At 42.6% G+C, this 22,216-nt stretch overlaps 1 protein-coding gene across 1 annotated transcript in view; it reads left to right on the top strand.

Moving 5' to 3' along the window:
- Window positions 1–5,351: 5,351 nt before the first annotated feature.
- Window positions 5,352–22,216, top strand: part of SEPSECS (Sep (O-phosphoserine) tRNA:Sec (selenocysteine) tRNA synthase) — a 48,804-nt gene continuing 31,939 nt past the window's right edge. The window contains exons 1-5 of the mRNA XM_019553268.1: window positions 5,352–5,521; window positions 10,395–10,549; window positions 13,839–13,957; window positions 14,052–14,210; window positions 19,751–19,904. Coding sequence (XP_019408813.1) covers window positions 5,408–5,521; window positions 10,395–10,549; window positions 13,839–13,957; window positions 14,052–14,210; window positions 19,751–19,904 — 701 coding nt within the window. The 5' untranslated portion in view covers window positions 5,352–5,407. The remainder of the gene's footprint in view (window positions 5,522–10,394; window positions 10,550–13,838; window positions 13,958–14,051; window positions 14,211–19,750; window positions 19,905–22,216) is intronic.

Here is a 22,216-nt window from a genome sequence, read left to right as displayed (position 1 = left end):
CCCGGCCCCGGCTCCGGCTCCGGCTCCGAGAACAACAGCCGGTCGTCCGGCTCCTCCGCGCGCCGCTCCGCCATGGGCGCCCCTGCTCAGCGCCCGCCCATGGCGCCAGAGGTTCCTAGCGCCCGCACAGCGCATGCGTGCCCCTGAGGGGCGGGGCCAGGGCTCCGTGCCAACACTCACCTGAATTAAAGGGCCAGTAGCGCGGGGAGGCAGGTCACGGCACCGGACCGCCCTGTCCTGTTCCGGCTCTGCCTGCTGGGCGCCGAGTCTTTATCCCATCGCATTATATTATATTATATTATATTATATTATATTATATTATTCCATCCCTTAATATATAATATAATATCTTATTTAATCATAGAAATTAAGGGCTGGAGTATTCTATTATGAGGCCATGTGATGTATTCTATATTATTATGTATGACCCATTCATCAGAGCATCTGACCCAGCAGTCTCTAAAGTCCCATCCCACCCCATCTAAAACTAGAAAACACCTTTCCTTAGCTGTCAGTGTGCAAAGTGAGCTGCCTAGTGGGTTTGTGGCCCATGTGTTTGCTCCAGCAATGTGGTTGTCAGGAGACTCCCAAGTCGCTGAAGGCTGATCTCCAGCCTTGCTTATGATTTTCTTACTGGAAGCATCAAATGATTTCCTGCAGTGGCCACGCTTTGTGAGGCCTGTGCCTGTGTTTCACACGGGATTCACTTTTGGTTGCAAAGTTGTCCCCTGGAATTTGTTCTTTTACGATAACAGATCAAATTTTGAGCTGGTGGCTGAAAGGAAACTTGTTGAAAGGAGTGTAACTCATGTTGGGATCAGCTGATGTCTGTCTGAGGACAGTGTGAAACAATAGAAGAGGTGTGACCTACTCTGTTCCCTCCATGCATTATTAACTCTGAAACCTAAATAGGATTCAGTTACAAACACTTAGCTGTGTCGTGCTAATCAGAACAGATCCTGCTCACAGAAACATCCTGCTAATTTGCTTTCTTCCAGAATCCTACACTGGCCTCTCTTTCACGGTAACAGTTACCAGCCCCCAGCATCTCCAGTTTCTCTCCCTCCCAACAATTTCTCCACTGTACTGGCCATCCAAGCCTCTCGTTTCCATGTGAAAGTAGAAACACTTCACTAGGTATGCGTGTTGTTTTGGGTTCCTATAATCACATTTTGAAAGCTACCATCTATTATCTAGACAAGAGGTTATCATAGATTGTATTCCTGTATAGGCTCTGAGAAGACCACAGTCTTGCCTTGTTTAGGGATCCTTGCATCAGTGCAGTACCCAGTACTTCAGTGAAATACACCTGCACAAAGCAGGTATATTTCAGGATCAAGAATCACAAAGTAAAATGCAAGTGGGAGCAATATCAATCACTGTACAACTTGGTGGTATACTCAACATACCACTTGAAAAACTGAGAAGGTTCCTTTGTTCAGTGATGGATAAAAGTAACAGTCAGACATATACCTAACTGGTCTTTGTTTTATCTCATCTTAACAGCTAGCATTGGACTTTGGAACCAAACTGTGTATGATTTGTTTATATAACTATTAATATCAGAATCATGTGATAAAATCTTACTTGCATTTTTTAAATTTATTGTTGTTGAATATGAGCATATTTGGCAAAATATATCCCTAGTATGAACCCAAACTAATTAACTTCTTATGCTTGGTAATTTTTTATGTGAAGAGAGGAAATATAGGGCCTGATTTTCCAGTCTTGCATGTCATAGTCTTCCATCTTTATGCAAACTGGGTGTAACAAGTTACCAAACCAGAATGGGAGAATTTTACACTTGTTCTGCAAAATGGACCATCAGGCCCAGCACATCTCCACACGGGTATATTAGTTATATATTATAGTGTTTAGGCTATTTCATTTTGCAGCTATTGAGCAGGGCAAATGTAAAATTATTTTCTTTCAGTAAAGGAACCAACTGAAAACTCTTCCTATCTCTCCTTTTCCTTCTTCAGAGACGTATTACTCTACGTATTACGGGACATATTAACACAGTTTTGATCTTCTCCCTATGGTATGGAAGTTCTGTGATTTTTTTTCACACACCCATAATCTGAACATCTTTTCTCATTGCTCATTCATAGACTTATAGTGTAGGGCTCAAAATATTAGCTAGCAAAGGCCCATAGTTCAAAGTAATCTTTTATTAAATATAATTTACAAACTGTCATATTTAATTATCTCAAGTTTCTGGATTAACCATTAAGTACTAATTATTAGTTTAAATAAATGCTGAAATGTCTGGATTATTTCTTTTCTTTGATATAGTCCATCACTTTTTCTTTTATTTGAACACCAAAACTAATCCATCTGACTATCTGTCTAGATATTTATAATTTACATTTTACAGTTTGAAAACATAGGGACATAGAGGGAAAATTCCAAAGAGGATATGTAGAAGTAGAAGTAGGTTTTCATGGTTGCTTTCTTAAAGTATGTGGGGTTTGGGGGTTTTTTGCTTTAGCTGGGCGCCCTCTGGTGATACCTTCAAGTAAGGAATAAAACAAAGATATTCCTTGAAGTGATACTAGTCCAGTGGATTATAATAGCTGAATTTTAAAACAAAACATTTTTATTTCTAAGATGAGGGTGAAGGAATTAATTTAAAACAGAACTCTTCTATGTTTGAATAAGCCAAATAACCTTATCAGTTAAACTATGAACAGAAAGACAAATAGGTATAGCATTACTTCATCAAGAAGTCTCACAGATCCTTAATCAAGCTGATTACAGCTACAGTTTATTACAGATAGAAAGGTCACTATGTACCTTTCCATTGTTATTTAACTTGCTAAAGACAGAACTATAATGTGAAAGAAGACTTCAAAAGTAAGACTTCAAAACTAAGTTGCTAGAGAACAGATATATAAATATTCTAATTACAAAATTTGAAATCTAGCCAGAATTCTGTTTTAAAAAATATCGTTCCTATATTTCTGCTATAAAGAAATAGCCTCGCTGGTATTTTGTGGAGAGACTGTACACCCTCTCAAAGAAATAATGAATGCAACTCTTTTTCCAGAATGACAAACAGCTTGTCTGCAACTCTTCCATAATAGTTATGCCATCATCTGTTGCATAGGCAAACAGAAGGAATTTATCTACCCATGCAGGATCTCCACCAGCTGTTCCAAGACAAGCCAAAGCAGACTAAAGCATACTTCTGTCCACAGAGAAGTGTCTTTATCCAGGGATTGGTATAGCATGCCACCACTCAGGTCAGACCTGACCAAAGACTTGTTGAATAAGACAACTCTGATTTTTTTCTTTTCTTTCCTGTGAACAGTCAAATAAGCAGATAAATTTGTTCAACCAAATGGGGATAAAAAGTTCACATTTGTATATGACTATGAGAAGCTTTAAAGAACAAAGAAATGTGACCATATGTGACAGACAGAACCAAGAGAGGTAGTTACCTGTGTTAGTCTGAATTCAAGCAGTTATAGACTAATAACCATATACAAAATAAGCTTTTGTGAACTCATCAGTTGCTGTGAAAGGACAAGCATAAAGCATTAACATAAAACCAAGAAAAGTTAAGTAGTTTTTGATAGTGGCTGTGCTGAGTGATGGCAAGTGGAGACATCAAAATGGATATCAGTCCATTCACTCAGTTCAATAACTACTTTGTATGTAATGCAACCCCTCACATAGCAATTTCCCAAGCTTCTCCACCTCAACAATGTCCTGTTATCAAAGTAATTGTATAAATTAAATTGATGAATATGTGACTATACTTCTGTATACAAACAAAATACAAGGTATTACTGTGATATGAAAATAATTAATGTATCATATTCTATACCTAATAAAAATAACTTAGTCTATATCATTCTTTCTCCTTCAAGAAGGAACCCAGTATTTTGAAATCTGACAGCCATATATACAGAATATAATGTTATGTTTTGCAGAGAAATATTGAAATGTTCTACGTTTTCATAGCATGCTTTCTTCTAATACTTTTATTTTCTGTTAGTGTTATTAAACACAGTCTGCCAGAAGGGTCTAATATTTATATAGGACCTAAAAATGACTTGGTCAAGAAACAAACACATTCAGCTGAAGTAGTGAACTGTACGTATAAATACCAAAGCAGTGTTCTTAACAAAGAGTTGACAGGTGCTACATAACTTAAACTCATTTAATACAAAATAATGTGCTGCTGATTTTATACAACAAACATTTGAAATAAAAAAATGTTAATCCTGTCTAGTCTAACTATCAAACTATGTAGGATTTAATAAGAAAAAAATATTGAAGCAACTCAGAAATGTATTCTGTACACCAGGGGTTCTCCACTTTTTTAGACTCAAGACGTTCCTCAGAAAATGCCAGCTCTTAGCTTTTGCTTGTCCTTTTGACTCGACAAATAATAGAGCAAGTCTTCAGTTGAAAAGAACTCAGACCCTAACACGTCAGAAGGTTTTTTGACACTGTGGATTTCTATTAAAAATCTCTGGGTTTATCTTGTGAATCGTGTAGCTGTTTGTGTATCTAAGGATGCTAGAACTGAGTGGCACTGCACAGCACCTGAAAAAGCTCTCGTGACACCCCAGGGTGCTGCAGAATTCTGATTTGAGAATCATGGTGTACATCCCCCATGGGCCCGATTCTGAGTATATTAACACACATGCTTAATTTGGGGCACATATGCAGCTACCTTTGCTTACATAAGCTATCAATGCAAGTATATGGTGGATAGAGGCCCATGCATGCTTTCCATCTAAAGCAGGAGTGGTCTGTGGGCCAGATCCAGCCCCCCGCACCAGGTTCCCTGCAGGTCTGAAAATTTGGCAGCAGCCCAGTAGCAGTGGCACTGTTTCCCTGCTGTGGCATTTCCACACCCCCGGAGAGCCCCATGGAGTGGACAGCGTGGCCCTACCGGCTGTATCAGACACGTTGGGGTGGGCAGGGGCCACGTGGGGCCCCATCTGTTTCTGAGAGCCGGGCAGACAAATTCTTGCTCGGACCCAGGTGGGGACCCCCAGACTAGATGTGACCTCGTGACGTCCCCTCCAGCCTCACCCTCTGATTCTGTCGGGGCTGCACCCGCCCAGTGTAACAGGCAAGAGGGGCCCTACGACCCATGGCAACCTGAGGACCAAGCCCCACACTCCAAGGCCTGGCAACCCAGCCTACAGCCGCCATCGCGCAGGCGCACACAGCGAAGTGAGGCCCCCGTGGGATTCGGGCATGCGTAGGGGCAGTATGACGCAACCGGGCAGGGACCAGTAAGCACCACCTACCCACGTGTGTGGGGGACCGAACCCCGCCCCGGACGGTTGCGTCACACTCTAATCCCGCACATGCGCAGACCGCTCGCTTGCCTCAATCACGCGGGCGTTCCTCGGGTAGTCGCTCACTCGCTCTCGCCTGCTCCATGAACGGCGAGAACTTCTCTGCCAGCGAGAGGCTGGTGGCTGCAGCCTACGTGCGGCAGGGGGCGCAGGGTCGCCGCGCGCACGAGCTCCGCCTGCGGGCGCTGCTGGAGCAGGTAACGGGCGCCCTCGCCGCTCCGCCCCCCCCCGGGCGCCCCCTGTCGGTGTGGCGGTGAGAGCGCAGCCCCGCTCCGCCCACGGGCGCTGGGCACCGGTTGAGCCTCGGGGTGGGGGCGGGGCGCGCCGAGCCCCCGGGGTAATTCTCGTAGTTGCACTTGTGCCATCCCTTCCGCTCTTGTACGATACATAATACTTCAGGTGTTCAGCGTGCACGCTGATGTTTTCGTGTCATTAAATTTGGGGAAAAAAACACGTCAGTCATGGACAGTCAGAGCTGAGCTAGCTGACTTGATCCTGTCACCACTCCTCACTCCCACTGAATTGGAGTTTCACACGGAGGCTAAAGTGCAGGCCAGCAGTATTTCAGGCATGTGCTTGGTAGCTGTGTTGGTCTGAGACAAAAAGACATACAAAAAACTAGAACTCCTGGTTCCAAAATGCTACCTTTTATTAGATCCACTGGGAAACCGCAAACATATATCCTTTCCGGCTGGCTTTTGGGCTCAAAGGCACTTTGTCAGGCTCTAGGAAAAGCATGGATGGTAAAAAGTACCCATAGGTAGGAAATAAACTTCATTTTTGCACAGAGGGAGCTGGAGATGGAAAGCTGGGTGCATGGGAGTGTCTTTGTGGGTGGTTCTGAGTTGCTCTTTGATGTGTAAATCAGGTACAATTCCTTCCCTGGCAAGCAATGTTTGCCATTTATCTTTAGCTGGGGAATGATGTTGAGCAATATAAAGTAGTTGCATAATGATCTGCTAACTATTGTGTAATAGTACTAAGCTTAATTTTAAATGCTATGTATGGTCTTAAATCAATAGAAAGTCAAAGGGGTTTTGTGCTGTCCCCATTTGTAACTTCCAGGCACGTACCTAATACAGACAGTTGCAAAATACAGTGTAGAGCAGTGGTTCCCAAACTCTGACCGATTGCACACTACCAGTTTAAAGTGATACAACCGTAAGTAGCACCAGCAAGTTTTTGTCATATAAAGTAATAATAATAGATCTGTTAACACATACCACTGGTGGTAACCCATACCACAGATTGGGAACCATTGGTGTAGAAGATTTACAATATGCAGGCCTAAATTGCAAAACAAAGAGAAAAGAATAACCATAGTAATAAATGCCGTGTAATCAGTCAGGGAAAGAGTTAAACAAAACATCATAGTGGGCACTGTCAAGTAGAGGTTGGGATGTGATAACAGTATAGGACAGGGGCAGGCAATTATTTTGGGTAGAGGGCTGCTTAGAGTTTTGGCAAGCCATCCAGGGCCGTGTGACAGGTAGCCAGGAGTAGATAAATATAAATTTTCTAAATATTTTAGGGGCCCCGCGGGTCGGATAGATATATGCCCAAGGTCTCCACAGCTTTTAAACGGCACTTTTTCCCAAGCCACTGATCCCTTTCATTCTATTCCTGGCACTGGACACAGAGAACTTGGGCAGCACCCTGGGAACCCAGAAGCAGGAGAACATGGAATCATAGAGATGTCAGGCTGGAAGGGACCTCCAGAGGTTATCTAGTCCAACCTTCTGCCTGAGGCAGGATCATCCCTATCTAAACCATCTATACAATCCATAATCTAAAGTCCACATAAGATTGTCAACACGCTCTACCCAGCTGGCAACCTCTTCCCCCTACCCCAGATCAGCCTGGGATGCCCCCAGACCTGGTCAGTTCCCACCAGTGGAATGAAATTGATAAGTAGGTTGGAGAACAATGCTATTTAAAAGCAGTGGAGACCTTGGGCAGTCCCCAGTGGAGACCTTGGGCTGCCTGGAAAAACACCCCACTCCCCACTTCTTGCACACACGCATACACCCAGATACCTCCAGTCAGATTTTGGTAATATGCAAAGATGGTTTTTATTGAACTCAGCTGCTCTCTGTCACGTGAGGTGGTCAAGAAGAGGCTGGGCAAGCACTGGCCGGGGATGACCTAGAAGTAGTTATGCCTATGCTCCATTATGGGTATTCCCCATACTTCTGGGCTTGGCTGGTTTCCATATGAGATTGAAAAGGAGTTTCTCTTTCTGGTGCTGCAAGTGCTGGGTTGTTCTTTTTTTCCCGCCTTCTTCAGAAGCATCGGGGGTTGGCTGCAGCTATGGCTGGAGATTTCATGTGAAGTATGCCAGTGCTTATGCTGAGACTTAAACCCAGAGATTCCGGCTTATATATAGGGACCTACCAAATTTGCGATTTTTGTGGGAACTACAGAAGAGCATGGCCCCCATCAAAAAACATGAAATCGGAGGGGAGGGGGAAGAGAGTTGCAAAAACAGCCTGAAGCATGGAGTGGGGAAAGGAGGGGCAGAGATTTTCATGGCAGGGTGCAGCGGGCCACCCCCCAATGCCTCTGGTTGGCTGAGGGCTCCTAGAAGTCCTGCCCCTCCCTGGAGATTGACAGACGGCCATCTGTCAATCTTCAGGGAAGGTTGGATTTCTGGGATCCCTCCACCAGAGGTGTTGGCGTGGGGGGAGAGACAGAGGGGGGCTGCTGTGCTGTGCTGTGCTGTGCTGCAAAAATGGCATTCAGTGCCATGCTTGAATCACAAAATTTGGGTGCAGCACCACTAAATTTGTTAGTTCCCTAGTTATGGCAGAGGTGCCAAGTATGTGAGGGCCTGAGTACCCTGGCCCCCCTCAGGAAGAGGGCTGTCACTTGAAATGTGTAAAACTTTCCACATGTCCATCATCTTAGCACCACCCCCCCCAGCAAAAAAGAAAGTTGGTGTCTATGAGCTCCACTCGGGGTCAGGCTAATTGCCATATTTGGGGGCAGAAGGGAATTTTACCCCATGGTCAGATTGGTATGTCCTGTGGGTGTTTTTGCCTTCTCTTGTAGTAGTGGGGTTTGGCCTTCTTCCTTTAACCACTCACTCAATTGTATTTTAACAGCTCTTGACATAACAGGACATTGGCTGCCATCATCCCCCTCCCTTCCTTGTGGCAGGAAGCAGTTCCCAAACTCTGACAGATTATGCACCACCAATGTAAAACAATACTTACCAACAGCAAATTTTTGTCATATAAAGTTAATTATAAATCTGTTAATGTGTACCACTGACAGATTGTCTGCGTACCACTGGTGGTACCTGTAACACAGATTGGGAGCCACTGGGTTAGAGTGTTGTCCTGCGATTGTATCAGGGTAGACTGTGTAGTTTTACTAATAGGTTAGAGCAGGGATTTGTATAGAATGGCTCGGATAGGGATGACCCTGCCTCAGGCAGGAGGTTGGACTAGGTGACCTCTGGAGGTCCCTTCTAGCCTGACTTCTCTATGATTCTGTTGAACTCAGTGTAAGAAGAAAGATCAGGGCATTGCAATTGCAGGCAGTTAGATACGTTCCTTTTTTTCTTGGTGTGCAGCAAATTGGGGCTTTCCTCCCCTGTTCGGGGTATACTGGGCAACTGGGACACCACGAGGACACAAGCTGGGCTGGGTATTCACTACCACCCCTTAGTGGCAGTTTGATACCACTAAATGCCTAAAAGGTGACTTCTGCTTAGAGCCCTTGGCAGTGTATGTGAAGACCTCTGAATTGGGACATTTGTGAGCTGGTTTCCAATCAATTAGATTCTTGGAATGGTTGAAGTGTTATGTCTGTGGGCACCTGATTGGAAGGGAATGAAGTAGGTAGCTGGGGGTGGGGGAGGGCAGAGGGAGGAAGGATTGCTTCCCATCCTGTGTTATATCTGGTGAAAATGACCAGTGTTAATTTTGCTGTTTGGTTGAATTGTGAACTTTACTGAAGTCAAAGACAGCTGGACATGATGTCATATCATATATTTTTGCTGTTGGATTCAGACAGGCATTCCTTATTTATGATAGCTTAGTGTTTCACTTGGTTCATGCTAAATGTGTGACCCCTCTCTCTTTTTTTTTTTTTTTTTACCCCCTTTCCTGGAGCTTCAGATTCAGTTTCCCAACTATTTACAGAGACACTGTCCACTTAAAATTCACATTGCTCTGAAGTTTGTCTTGCATATTGTGACAGTACAAGGTACTGCAAGGAAAAAGGGAACTAGTATATAGTGATCAACCTTTCAGACAGCAAGCTGAAATGACCTAGCTCAAGTCAGAGATGGGCAGGCACTAGGACCTGGACACCATCACCACTGTCCCAGCTTTAGTGAATCTCTTATTTGAGGGTCTCTGAATGTTTTTCAAAGGGGGTCAGAGTAAATAACGGAGTATGAAGAAAGAGAAAAGTGCAGCATCTGATTTCAGACCTCTTGAATTAGTTCCTTGTTTTCCTGTAAATTTCCTTGCCATGCTTGTAAGTGTACAGTACAAGGAAGAGGTAAAACGTATAGAGTAGGAAAATGTGTCATACGCGAACATACTTTTTATTCCGTTAGGTAATTAATGTGTTTGAATTTGTTTTACTCTGATATTTTTGGTTGTGTATTATCCTCATTGTCTTGCATTTTCTCCTTTTTGATCAGTAATGTTCTCCCAATGAACTACATGTAGTACATAATCAAATATCTTATATACATGCTCCAAGAAGTAAGAAATTTCCTAATTTTTGTTTGTTCTGCTGGCTAGGTCACAAAGCTTAAAATGTCATACATGTTGAAAAATACTTTAGATTTATTATGCCAAGACCTATTAATGTTATCATATTGCATTGAGCATAAGGAGAATTTATCGTGTGATTTATTTATTTATTTATTTAATGTTTAATTTTCTATCCTGGAAAAAGTGTATATCATTTCTATAATATTTCAGGTTTTCTCAGTACATAAAAGAAGATAAAGTAAAGTAAAGTTAATAAAGCAACCTCTTGAAAGAAATCTTATTGTTATTTTTTAATTATCTGAACATTAGTTTTATTACATTATTATTTATTCTGTAGGGTAAGTGTCCTGAAGATGGATGGGATGAAAGTACCATTGAACTCTTTCTTCATGAACTTGCCATTATGGATAGCAACAATTTTCTGGGGAATTGTGGTGTGGGTGAGAGGGAAGGAAGAGTGGCATCAGGACTTGTTGCCCGTCGGCATTACAGGTAAATTGTGTAAGTTATTTTAATATGACTGTGTTATTGTTAAAGTCTTAAAACTGCTTATTGTAATGTATCCAGTTATCCGTGATCTTGAAAGCTTTTAAAAACAAAATCTCATTATATGAAACATGTAATTTTCTGCATCAGCTTTTTCAGTAGTAAATCTTTTGAGTAGTAAAGCATTGTGTGTAACAAAAGTATTATATCAGAGTGCAGCTGCACTTCGAAGTGCTTCAAAAGTGAAGCATTTCAGCTGCAGATAGATGTATAGTCCTCTGCTGTGCCCCCTAGCTGCAGTGTCTTGCAGTCACTGTGACTGCATGAACTGGTATGGTCCCCGGCTAAGGGAACTGTGGTGACTTGTACCTTTTCTCCCACCAACCGCAGTGGATAGGGAGGAGCAGACTCAGTGTGACTCTGTAAACCCTGGCTATGGGTCTGCTTCCTTCTTCCCCTCTCCCCACATGGGAGGAAGGAGGCAGTTGGCAAGAACAGTGCCAATGTTAGTGAGTGCTCTTCTGTCTGCTCTGCCTCTGTTGTCTTGGAGCACCTCTCCCCCCACTCCTCACCCACACCCCCCCTGAATTGGGAGACCAGGTATGGAGAGAGATGTGGCGACTGGGAGCTGGAGAACAGGATTCCCGTTTCTGGTAGGGAGGGCCAGGGGCCACCGTTCTCCTGGTTCCAAGCTATCCCAGTCCCAAAAAGCCTCCAGTTTCCTGGTTCCAGACATGGTGCTCTGGGACAGTGCAGACGGAGTTGGCTGGAGAGCACTCACTGATGCAGCGCGCCACTGTTTTCATGGGGCGGGGCAGGGTGTGAGCAGAGCATCATGGGATGCTGGAGGTTTGAGCCTTCCCTTGTGGTCTGTAGAGCATGTATGTATAACAGGAAGTGCTTCATTTTTAAGCGCTTCTAAATGTAGTTGCTTCCTTCAGGATTACTTTTGGAGCGCCTCTGCCATTTTTTGGAACACTTCAAAGAGTATATACATCTGTCCATCTTGCTCTTTGAAATGCTTCAAATGTTACATCCCCTGTCCACATCCTAGAATATGTTGTTCCTTCCAGGTTATCCAGTTTTTCAGGTTCTGGTGTGATTGAAGTATGAGGAGCTTCACTGTTCCTTGCCCTCCCTTTCCTAAAGTACTGCTCTGTGACTGGAAGCTGAATATATTGCAGGGAATTGAGTTGGCAACATCATTCAACTGGACTGAGAGCATCGTCACCTTGGATCCATTTAACCTATAGCTTCAGCAATGTGGGGGAGAGAGTTCTAAGAGGAAGGATCAGTTCTATCTCTACTCAGTTCTTCTTGCAATAGAAGGGTGATTTTGGAAGTGGAGAAAGCAAATTGGTTTAAGAACCATCTCTTCTTTTCAGCCCAGTTGTAAACAAAATGAGTGGGCAAAGGGATCAAGGAACCCAGGGACCCAAGCTATGGGAAGAGAGAAAAAGAATGTGTAGACTGAGAAAAGGCAGAGCAAGTAAGGGAGAGATATTAAGAGAACAGCAGGAGAAATGGGAACAAAACATTATTATATGCAAACTTATTTTACTTACCAAGCCAGTTAACTATTACCACAATTAAATTTGAAGCAGGAGAAAAACTTCATTCAACCCATCTAACTTTTCAGAGTTAAACCCATCCACTTTTCAGAGAGTATATGTAGCCAGAGTCCAACTTGTTGCCATGTCAAAAATGGAATTAAAGCTCCAAACCAGTAATTCTCAACCAGAGTGTCATCAGGTTGGGTTGAAGGCTGCTGTGAACTGTGAGGAGATAAGTGAAGTGTTAAGAGAAAAGATAAATGTAGATAAACTTGGCAGATAAGTACAGGCTCAGGCTTGTCCCTGCTTGGATGATCCCCCATCCCCATTGTCAAGCCCCTGTGCAAGGAAGTAAGCACTGCATTTTATAAATCAGTTTTTGAAATTGGGTGCCATTCTATTCATAAGGGTTACGGAAGATTTGTTCAAGTTTAAAAAAGTTGAGAACCACTGCTCTGAATGGATGTATATAGTCGTAGAACATGCTTTAAGTAGCTGCTGTATTTCACAGGATTGTGAAGTTATATCTATAAGTGGGTAAGGGCCATATGATTCTTCAGGCTTGGAAGGTGTTAAATAATATTCCATGTTGATAATTTTAATTTGAGTAGTATTGGAAACACGCAGGAGTGAAAAGCAAGGTGGAACTAGACAGAAGCAGAAGAGATGGCAGATTGTGGGATGTGCAGAAATGATAAGTAAAGAAGAAGAGGCAAAGGAATTCACTGCGTTTATTTGTTAAAAATTTAAACAAGGGCCTTGTTTTGTCTACCAGTGTAAATTATAACAAGACCTGGCGTGAACATATTTATAGCTATCTCAGTGTAATTGCATGTAGAAAGTGGCTATTGCAGTACCTTATCTATTTCCTGGGCAAGTAAGTGATTGCTTGCTTACCTTGAGAGAATGACTACTCCAGGCTAAGCTGCAAACACATGACATCTATAGCTGTGTAACTTACACAGATATAATTTTACCTCTGATTCTGTTAGAGACAATATTATACCAGAATGGCCAAAATTACCCTGGTTCAGGAACTTATGTCTGCTTTTTTTTAATGTCAGCATAAATTAGTTAAATGTTCCAATATAAATGTGTCATCTCCTCAGCTCCCTGCTTGCCCTTCAGATATAACACCTATCAGGCAGCAGCATTCCTTCTAAGCTGTGCGGTGTGCACGGCCATGCAGGCACACCTGGCAGTGCAACATGAGTGTGCCTGTGTGGCCGCACATGCCACACAGCTTAGAGGGAATGCTGTCAGGCAGAGCATTTGTATAATCCCATTGCTGCACTGTACCTATTATACTACTGACTTTTGTTATTCTTTGCAAAGGATTACTGCTGAGTGCATAAAATATGGAAGCGTCTACAGTTAATCTGAGAAATATCATAGAGCTTTCTTAAGTAAATCTGCCTGTCACTAAACCAGTGCCTTCTATAGGCCTTCTATTTATTTAGTGTGCTTAACAAGACTTTTTTGATGATTTTCTGTTCAGAATTGAGTACAATAGCCAGTCTTATGTTTAATGTTGTACAGACTATTATAATGAAGTTCATTGTCTGATTTTACAAAAAACTAGAACTCTTGGTTCCAAAATGATACCTTTTATTAGACCAACTGGACCATTGTCTGATTTTGGTATTGCATTGGATAAGTTATTTTCCTAATATGATTATCAGGAAATATTGCTTTAGGACTTTGACTGTTCTTGATGTATGTTTTCAATCTCTTTTGTTCAGGTTGATCCATGGAATCGGAAGGTCAGGTGATATTTCTGCTGTCCAGCCTAAAGCAGCAGGTTCTAGCCTTGTGAACAAACTTACTAATTTGATAGTTCTGGACATTATAAAGCTGGCTGGTAGGTGTGAAACCAATAACACTTCTCTTTTGTAGGTGCCTGTGTCAATTAGAAAATGCTTCTAATTAATCTCTAGTTTACTTCTTATGTGCAGGTGTCCGGACAGTGACCAGTTGTTTTGTGGTTCCCATGGCAACCGGCATGAGTCTAACCCTTTGTTTCTTAACACTTCGGCACAAGAAACCAAAAGCAAAATATATTATTTGGCCACGTATAGACCAGAAATCTTGCTTTAAATCTATGATAACTGCAGGTAAGGGAATAAACTGACCATGTAATACAGAATCTGCATGCATACTGTGCATGTTTATACCTTCCTATTAATAGTGGTCCTGGATTTGTACACGTGTTCTCCAGCAACAGTCAGATAAACAAATAGAAATAAAAAGCAGAGATGTTTAATCATAGTAATCATCAGAAGATACTATGACTGTGTAGAGAAGCAAAGTGTACATACTTGAGGACAAGTTAAGCTTGCTAATTTTATATTGGAGAGGAAGAGCCTAAGGCAGGGGTGGACAAAATATGGCCCGCAGGCAGCATGCGAACCACCAGGCTATTCCATCCAGCCCACGGGGCTTCTAAAAAATTTAGAAAATTAATATTTATCTGTCCCTGGCTGCCTCTCATGCGGCCCCCGCTGGCTTGCCAAAACCCAGTAAGCGGCCCTCTGCCTAAAATAATTGCCTGCCCCTGGCCTAAGGGGAGTCTTGAATGATCTGTTCAGAACTCTGAAAATTTAAACGAGGTTGATGTCACAAAATCATCAAAGGAATTATAGACTTCCAAGGGAAAAAAAAAAAGCTGCCAGTATTGGACAGGTAGGATTTCACAATTAGATGTGGCCATTTTTACTCCTAGATCGCAGACCAAAAGCCAGTCAAGAGTCGTAAGTTATTTCACTTCGAGTTGTGTGGTTCAAGTTCTTTAGCTGGTGGCCTGTATCAGAATTTGATCCCTGTATGTCAATCTTGAAGGACAAGGACAAGGTTGGACTGAGAAGGAGAAACACGTATGGCTCATGCCATCCCGTGACTTTCCTGGGGGTATGAGGGTGTGCCTGTGTTTCATCCAGCCAATCTGGCACCTCTCCAATGATTTCAAGAGTGGATCTGGAAGCACCCACACAGTAGTTTAATTTTACTCATTGACTACACTGCAGGGAGAATTAGGCCTGATGGGAATCCATAGAAAAGACTTTACAGATATGGAAATTAATGTGCAAACTAAACTGCCAGAAATAGGAGCTAGGGAGACGGGAAATAAAAATTCATAAAAGATGGAGTACAAATGCTACAAAAAGAGATATTCTAAGAAGATCATATGACTGTCATCTATAAGAGAAAGTTACTCTTGAGGGTAGTTGTTCAAATTATTTTACTCATTTTATTTGCTGAGTACCGTTCAGCAAAAAAAATGATGGAAAGTCTTTGTTGACTTTTTAAAACTTTTATTATACAAATATTAACAACAAATGGTAGAAGTGCAATGTTATACAGTCATCTCTGGGCCTGAGCATGAAATGCTTGTCAGCAGTAAAAAACACTGTCACTGGAGATTGAAACCCCCTTTCCCTATGCCCTCCAGACTAGTTGTCTGTCTTCCACCCTGCAGAGTGTACCCTTGATGGCCCAGTGCTACACAAAATGGTCCACATTTTGTCACAAGGCGAATTGTCCAAATTCAAATCTGACATGTGCCTAGGCCAGGAAGTGGAAGAGTTGAAGGGCGTTATCAGAGCTGGGCCCTGCAAACCTGTTTCTGTGGCTTTTCAAGTTGCCATCTTGGCCTGGCTCAGCAAGAAATTGGCCAGGCAGATCATACTCCCCTTGGCTGCTCAGTATGGTATACAGAAGATGTACAGAGTCTTGGAGTAGTCCGAGGCCAGGATGCCAAAGAAGGTGCTGAGAGCAGCAAAAAGTGGCTCCATGTCCTTGCAGAAAAGGAAGGCCTCCAACGCTGCCAGGTCTTAGTGGCAGACAAAGGCCCCATGATTAGAGTGCCATGCAGCAGCAGCTACTGGTGGTCACCAATTCTCTTGACAGTGAGTAGTTGTACAGGTGCACCAGGCTGGGTGGTTTTGCTCTAGCATTACTGCCACTAGGCACAACCTCCAAGGACAAAAAGTACAGAAAATTGTGATGAATTTTCTCTTTGTTTATTTAACAGACAACAGAAAGAGGTTTAAAAGCAGGGCAAATAGTTTACCAGCTTTACTTATCAGATACACTGTACACAAGTAGAGCATATTGCAAATAGTAAAGTTGTGATTTTAAAACATTACAATTTAATAATAGCTGTCTTATCACACAGCCCTTACATAGTTAATGTACATAATCGTGCTTTTTAGTAACTGTATAGATTTTAAATATCAGCATCTGCTCTGTAGCGGCTCAGATAGTGGTCAGCTATAAAATAAAAACAAATGTACAGAAGCAAATTTAAGCTACTTAAATGAATTAAAATTAGGGGAGCGCCAATAGAGATTTTTGGGGCTGATACCAGTGGCTGATTTTTAACAAGCCTTATTAGCCGATACCAATTCAGTTACCAATATGCAGCTGGGCAGCTTGGAGAGCAACATCCAGCTGGTAAGTGTGTTGTGGCGGAAGGAGTGAGCGGGGAGGGAAAGGGGCGTGGGGCGGGGCAGATCGAGGCCCCTGTGGTAAGGGAGGGAGTGGGGCAGAGGCAGGTGCTGCACAGCTGTGGCGGGGTGCGGGACAGAGCCACAAGTGGCGGAGCTGTGGAGGGGGAGCAGCTTCCACTGCTGCACACACCCTGGGAGGCATAGGGGTATGTACCCCTGGCGAGGGCGGGTTGCTGCTGCAGGCTGGGACCGGTGCAGCACTGGGCTCTTCCTGGCAGGGGGCTGGGCTGTGCTCAGGGCGGGCGACAGCAGTGCTAGGAGGGGACCACCCTCGCCCCGTGCACCCCCAGTCAAGCCACTTGCAACTCCATCCTGCGCCCTGCCCCAGCTATGCAGCACCTGCCCCTGCCTCAGCCCCACTCCCACTCTCTCCCTCACTGCAGGGGCCTCCATCTGTGCCCCCCCACCTCCCTGCTTCTCTCACAACAGACTTACCAGCCAGACCCAGCTGCTCTCCATGCTGCTGGGCTGCGCTCCTGGCTACCTGTGGCTGCTTTGTGGCTGTGCGCATGCACAGGGCATTTATTGGCGAAATTATCAGCCACATCAGCCCAAAAAAAGCCAATTGCCAGTACTGTCAATTTTCCTTATATCAGTGGTATTCTGATATGGAACCAATGTATCTAGTTAACCTCACATTAAAAATATTTTAACTAATCTGGTATATGTTTGTAACAGGGAGCCAGGGGCTCCTGTTACTTTATGGGAGAGACTGCAGCATAAAAAACCCCAGATACTTGAGCAGAGTTTAGCTGCAGGAGGGAAGGCAGCAAGGGAACACTGCAGCTGATGCAGTAAGTTGCCCATTAAGGTGAGGGGACACACCTGCGGCCAATCAAAAGCACACCTGATCGGAAGGGGGAGGAGCCCAGGGGATATAAATCTGAGATCCTAGTGCCTGGAACCCTGCTGAGATGGGAGGTTCTGTCAGCTTAGACTGATGGGGAGAAAGGTCTGCAGGCCCTAGCGGGTACACCCAGGGCAGAGGGAGCCACAGAATGAGACAGTGGTTTGGCAGTGGTATGATGACTGGGATGAAGGGACCAATTTTGAATTTGAAGCAGCTGCTTGGTGGGGGTTTTTGGTTGCTTTTTAAATTTTCTAGTTTTTAAACCAGAGACATGCATATGGCTGTATGGTGTGGAGGCCACAAGGGTGCTCCAGGGGCATCCAGCATAGATCCCTTCAAGGGTCTGGGAACCCAGTGGGCTGTGTGGGACAGAAACCCTAACACAAGGCTTTTCAACCCTTTTTGGTTGAGGTACCCCCGGCGGCCAGTCGATGAGCGGGAGGTGAGGGGTCTCCTGCACGTGCTGGTAAAACCAGACATGCCAGTGACAAAACAGAAGTGCTGCTGCATACCCCTGGTTGACAACCCCTGCCTTAACACATCAGGAGGAGGCAGAACTGAGAGCAGTCTGAGCCAGAAGGAGCTGAGACCCCACATAAGACAGGTTGAAGGGCCTGGAGACCAGATACCCAGAGTGGGCTGAGGCTGAGAGAGCTGGGCCTGAATCAGTGGGGCAGGTTTGAAAATCTACAGCTGAAGAAAAGGGAGGCTAAATCCAAGACGGCTGAGGCCTCTACAATAGAGCTAAACTGTGAACGGAATAACCTCTGTGAAACATGGGTGTGGCTATAGGGATGGAGTAGGCCACATTTAAAAGCTCCAAGGCTTCAGTATATGCCATTTGGGCCATAGGTGGTGAGCACTGGCTCGCAGTGCCAGCTGGGCACCAGTCAGCAGAGGTAAAGCAAGACGCTGACAGGGAATGAAGTAGTGTGGGGTTAGGGAGCTGAAGACCCAGGGACCCAGAAGGATTGGTTTGGTTGTAGGGGACAGTGAGAACACTCCAGGACTTAAGGGCACTCTCCTAATCACTAACAAAGGAACATCAGGTCTTGACAGGCAAGATGAGATATCAGGGTGTGGGGTGGGTTTATATGGAGCAGTGCTTTTCAACCAGTGTGCTGCGAGAATTTTGGAATAATGAGAAAAAAAATTCTCCAGCTGGCTAGCACTAACAAGTAAGCCACATCAATGAGGTATTCACAGAAGACTTGCATATGTGTTGGCTGTGGGGGAGACTGAGAACCAGCCGAGCAGAAGGAAATTCATCTACTGCACGTGTTGGCTGTGGGGGATGCGCAGTTTGCGAGCCTCTGAATGGCTGTGCCGTGGAATTTTGCTGTAGCAATGAGCTTATGAATATGGGGATGGGGAATGCCTTAACAGGTGTGCTGCAGAATTTTTTTAATAAATAAGTGTTCTTTGGGTTGGAAATAGTTGGAAAACACTGACATAGAGGACTGGAAGTGTGGGCAGGATTAGGGTAGCCCTAGGGGATGCCATGGCCACCCCAGGGCCTGTCCCATTACTGTGTTCTTTTGCAAGTAATAACCACATGAAGTGTACAGTTATATAGTTCAACTTCTTTTTTTTAGTTTGTGTGTAAACTAGTCTTTAAGAACATTTCTAAAATATGATTGTCTTCATAAGCACTTGACTTAAATTGGGTTAAAATGAGTTAGCAAATTCACTCAGACTTCCAAAAATAAAACTTCCCTTCCTGCACATGTGGAAATGTTCAGCCTCTGATTAGCATTTTGAAGAGAGTTATAAATAAGTAAAAATAAAATTATGGGGAACATCGAGTTACAACTTTAACATTTAGTTAACACTGTTGTGTTTTTTTAAGGAGTTAGTTACCATCACTACTCCATCAGTTTGGAATCTTGCAAGGGGGTCATTTTTATTTCTTCTCCTTCTAGGCTCCTGAACATTTAAAAATAAAATCAGAAAGGGTAAAAGGATTAATCTGCTTACCAGTATTGGAAATCTCATTGAAGCAGTTGCTGATTCGCAGTTGCTGATTCACAGTTGCTGCCCACCTTGCAAAGAGGGCTGGATTTTGCCTAAGGTTCAGGATCTTCAGTGTGAGCCAGAGAAGTTATCAACTATATGGTCAACATAAGACAAAATTGTTTATGAATCATGTCCCGAGCCTTTGTTTTAGCAATAAGTGAATAATTTTTAAAAAATCTGGAAATCAGAAACGTGCAACCTGGATCTAATCTGAAGATATAAACAGATAAAAACTATTGCTTCCTAAACAGTAATGTCTTGGTTCTGTTGGTGGGGTTAGGTTTTGAGCCTGTGGTGATAGAGAATGTATTAGAAAATGATGAGCTGCGCACAGACCTCCAGGGTGTGGAAGCTAAAATCCAGGAGCTTGGGGCTGAAAATGTCCTTTGTGTTCATTCTACAACTTCCTGCTTTGCCCCAAGGGTACCTGACAGGTATGTAATTCTCTGATGTTGTCCATGGTGTTATTAACCTGCACAATCAGATTAATTCCTAAAATTGCTTTAGTTACTACTAATAGTTAATGGAGCAAAATGGTCATCACAATGAAAGCTTCCTTCTTAAATTTCAGAGGATGGGGAAAAGATAGATAGTAACAGTCTTCCATGGATGTCACATTTTCTTAATTACAGTCAGATGTCACATTTCCTTAATTACAGTTGACTCTGCTGTTGTCTCCTTTAGTTCTCTGATAAATTCTTCTAACGTGAGGCCTTAGTAGTCCTAGTCTGTGCAACATAAGAATTCAAAAAACACAGAGGTCAAGGTTTTAAAGAAATTCTTCTATACTGAGGTAGGGTTGAAATGGTATTGTAGCTGTGAAGGTCCAGGAAGTATGTGAGGCAAAGATTTTTGTGGGATCTTTGATTGGCCCAACTGTGTGGTTGGGAGAGAAGTTGGTCCAATCAAAGATACCACCCACAAAAATTCTTGCCTCAGCCTTCTAACATGATCTTTTTCTTTTACTTCATTTGTTTTTAACAGCAGTTCAAATCTGCTAATGTAACTACTGTGCAACAAGTCTCCAGTGTAACTACTGCCCTGGTATAAAACATGACTTGTATTGGTGTAGCTTCCCTTGGTTTGAGTACTTGATGGGTAGTCACATGCTGCTGGTTCTTAACATCAGTTGTTAAATCACATTAGAAGAGGCTTCAAATGCACTGCATTCTTTCCTGCTATTACATTTCTATGTAAGCAACTGGACTGTTGTTCAGTCTTCAGCTGAAAGAAAAATGAGAAATGAGCTGGTCTTTTGGCACTGTAATAAAATGTAGTCCACATTATAAAAATATTTAAGATCCCCTCTTCTGGAAGCAAGAATTGGAGCTACCAGTGGCTAAAAGTGCTTGATTTGTTGTGTCAGATCTTCAGCATGAATATATTTAAAGTTGTCCCCATAGCCTACTTCTCTGAATGAAATCAGGTGTTTTTGCAAGTGTACGTCTTTTTTAAACAGCAGGCTTTTAATAAGGTTGTGTTTAGATTTTGAAATAATAGTTCTATAACTCCAATTTAAAAGTCACTGTACAATCATACAAAGATTGAGCGGTCTTACCAGTTAAACTTTTTATTGCATATTTTATATATCATTTTTGTTATTAATTGCTTTCATACTTGAAATAGTTAATTGAATGTTTTAAAATCCAGAAAAGAAACATGATCTCCTAAAAGTTAAAAAATCTGAAGAGACTAGTGAGAAATATTTTTCACTGTTATCTTGCATTAGTCTCTGCTATCCTAAAAATTATCTAAAAGAATTGTTGATTTACTGGCTTAAAATACACTTATACCTGTTGGTAGAAAGAAAGTGAAAAACAGTACCAATAATTCTTTTGGACTGCTATGACATTGCTTGAAGCTGAATTTATTGGCTAGGCTGAATCAAAAATATCAGAATGAAAATAGTCTGTTTTAGAACCAGTTCAAATTTATCTTTGATTCATCTGCCTTCTTCTGTTCTTTTTTTTTTTTTTTACGTAGTGGTTATCAATCCTTTGTGCATATGAACTTAAATATTAGATATTGTAGTAGGGCATATCACAGATACAAGGCTATTTGAAAAAAACTTTTTATTAAATGGATATAGTCAACTATTGAAGGCCGTAACGTTCATCATCTTAAAAGGAAAATAAATTCTATACAGTATCCCTGAAGGATACTTATTTATATCTCTATTTGTAAACATCTTACATTTGCTTTAATGCCCTGGTTAGTTATCGTCTGAAGGACATTTTTTAAAATTTAGAAATGTACGTGCTATTTGAGATTTAAGCTTTATTTTTAAAAGGTATTTTGTAAAAGGATAAATACTTTGCATGCTCCTATAAATATTATTACACAAGTTGCTGTTATGAGTAACCCCCAACATGGCTAGAGGTGAGAGAGGTTTAGAGAAAATCTTCCATTTTTAATTTTGTGAACTTACTAGCTCTTTGTGCATAGTCATTTCTACTGTTTCTCCTGAATATTTACTGAAGTTTCCCCCTTTTTTTGTGGAGGGCTTTGACAGATCGACAGGGAAAGGAACATATTTTTAAAGATGGAAGTTGTTATAATACCACAAAAGGACATAAGGGGCCAGGGCCTGATGTAGCATGTGAGCTTCCCTACGACTTCCTTTTGTTTTAAACTGACTATCTGTTCTTACTGTGGTAACATTTTTTTTATAGTTTCATAGTTTCATAGTAGCTAGAGTCGGAAGGGACCTAGGTAGATCATCTAGTCCGACCCCCTGCCTTGGCAG

Source organism: Crocodylus porosus, unplaced genomic scaffold (assembly GCF_001723895.1).
Source record: "Crocodylus porosus isolate Cpor-Errol unplaced genomic scaffold, CroPor_comp1, whole genome shotgun sequence".
In the NCBI taxonomy this organism is placed as follows: domain Eukaryota; kingdom Metazoa; phylum Chordata; order Crocodylia; family Crocodylidae; genus Crocodylus; species Crocodylus porosus.
The sequence above is the reverse complement of the archived record's forward strand: the minus strand, read 5'-3'. Positions and strand labels throughout refer to the sequence as shown.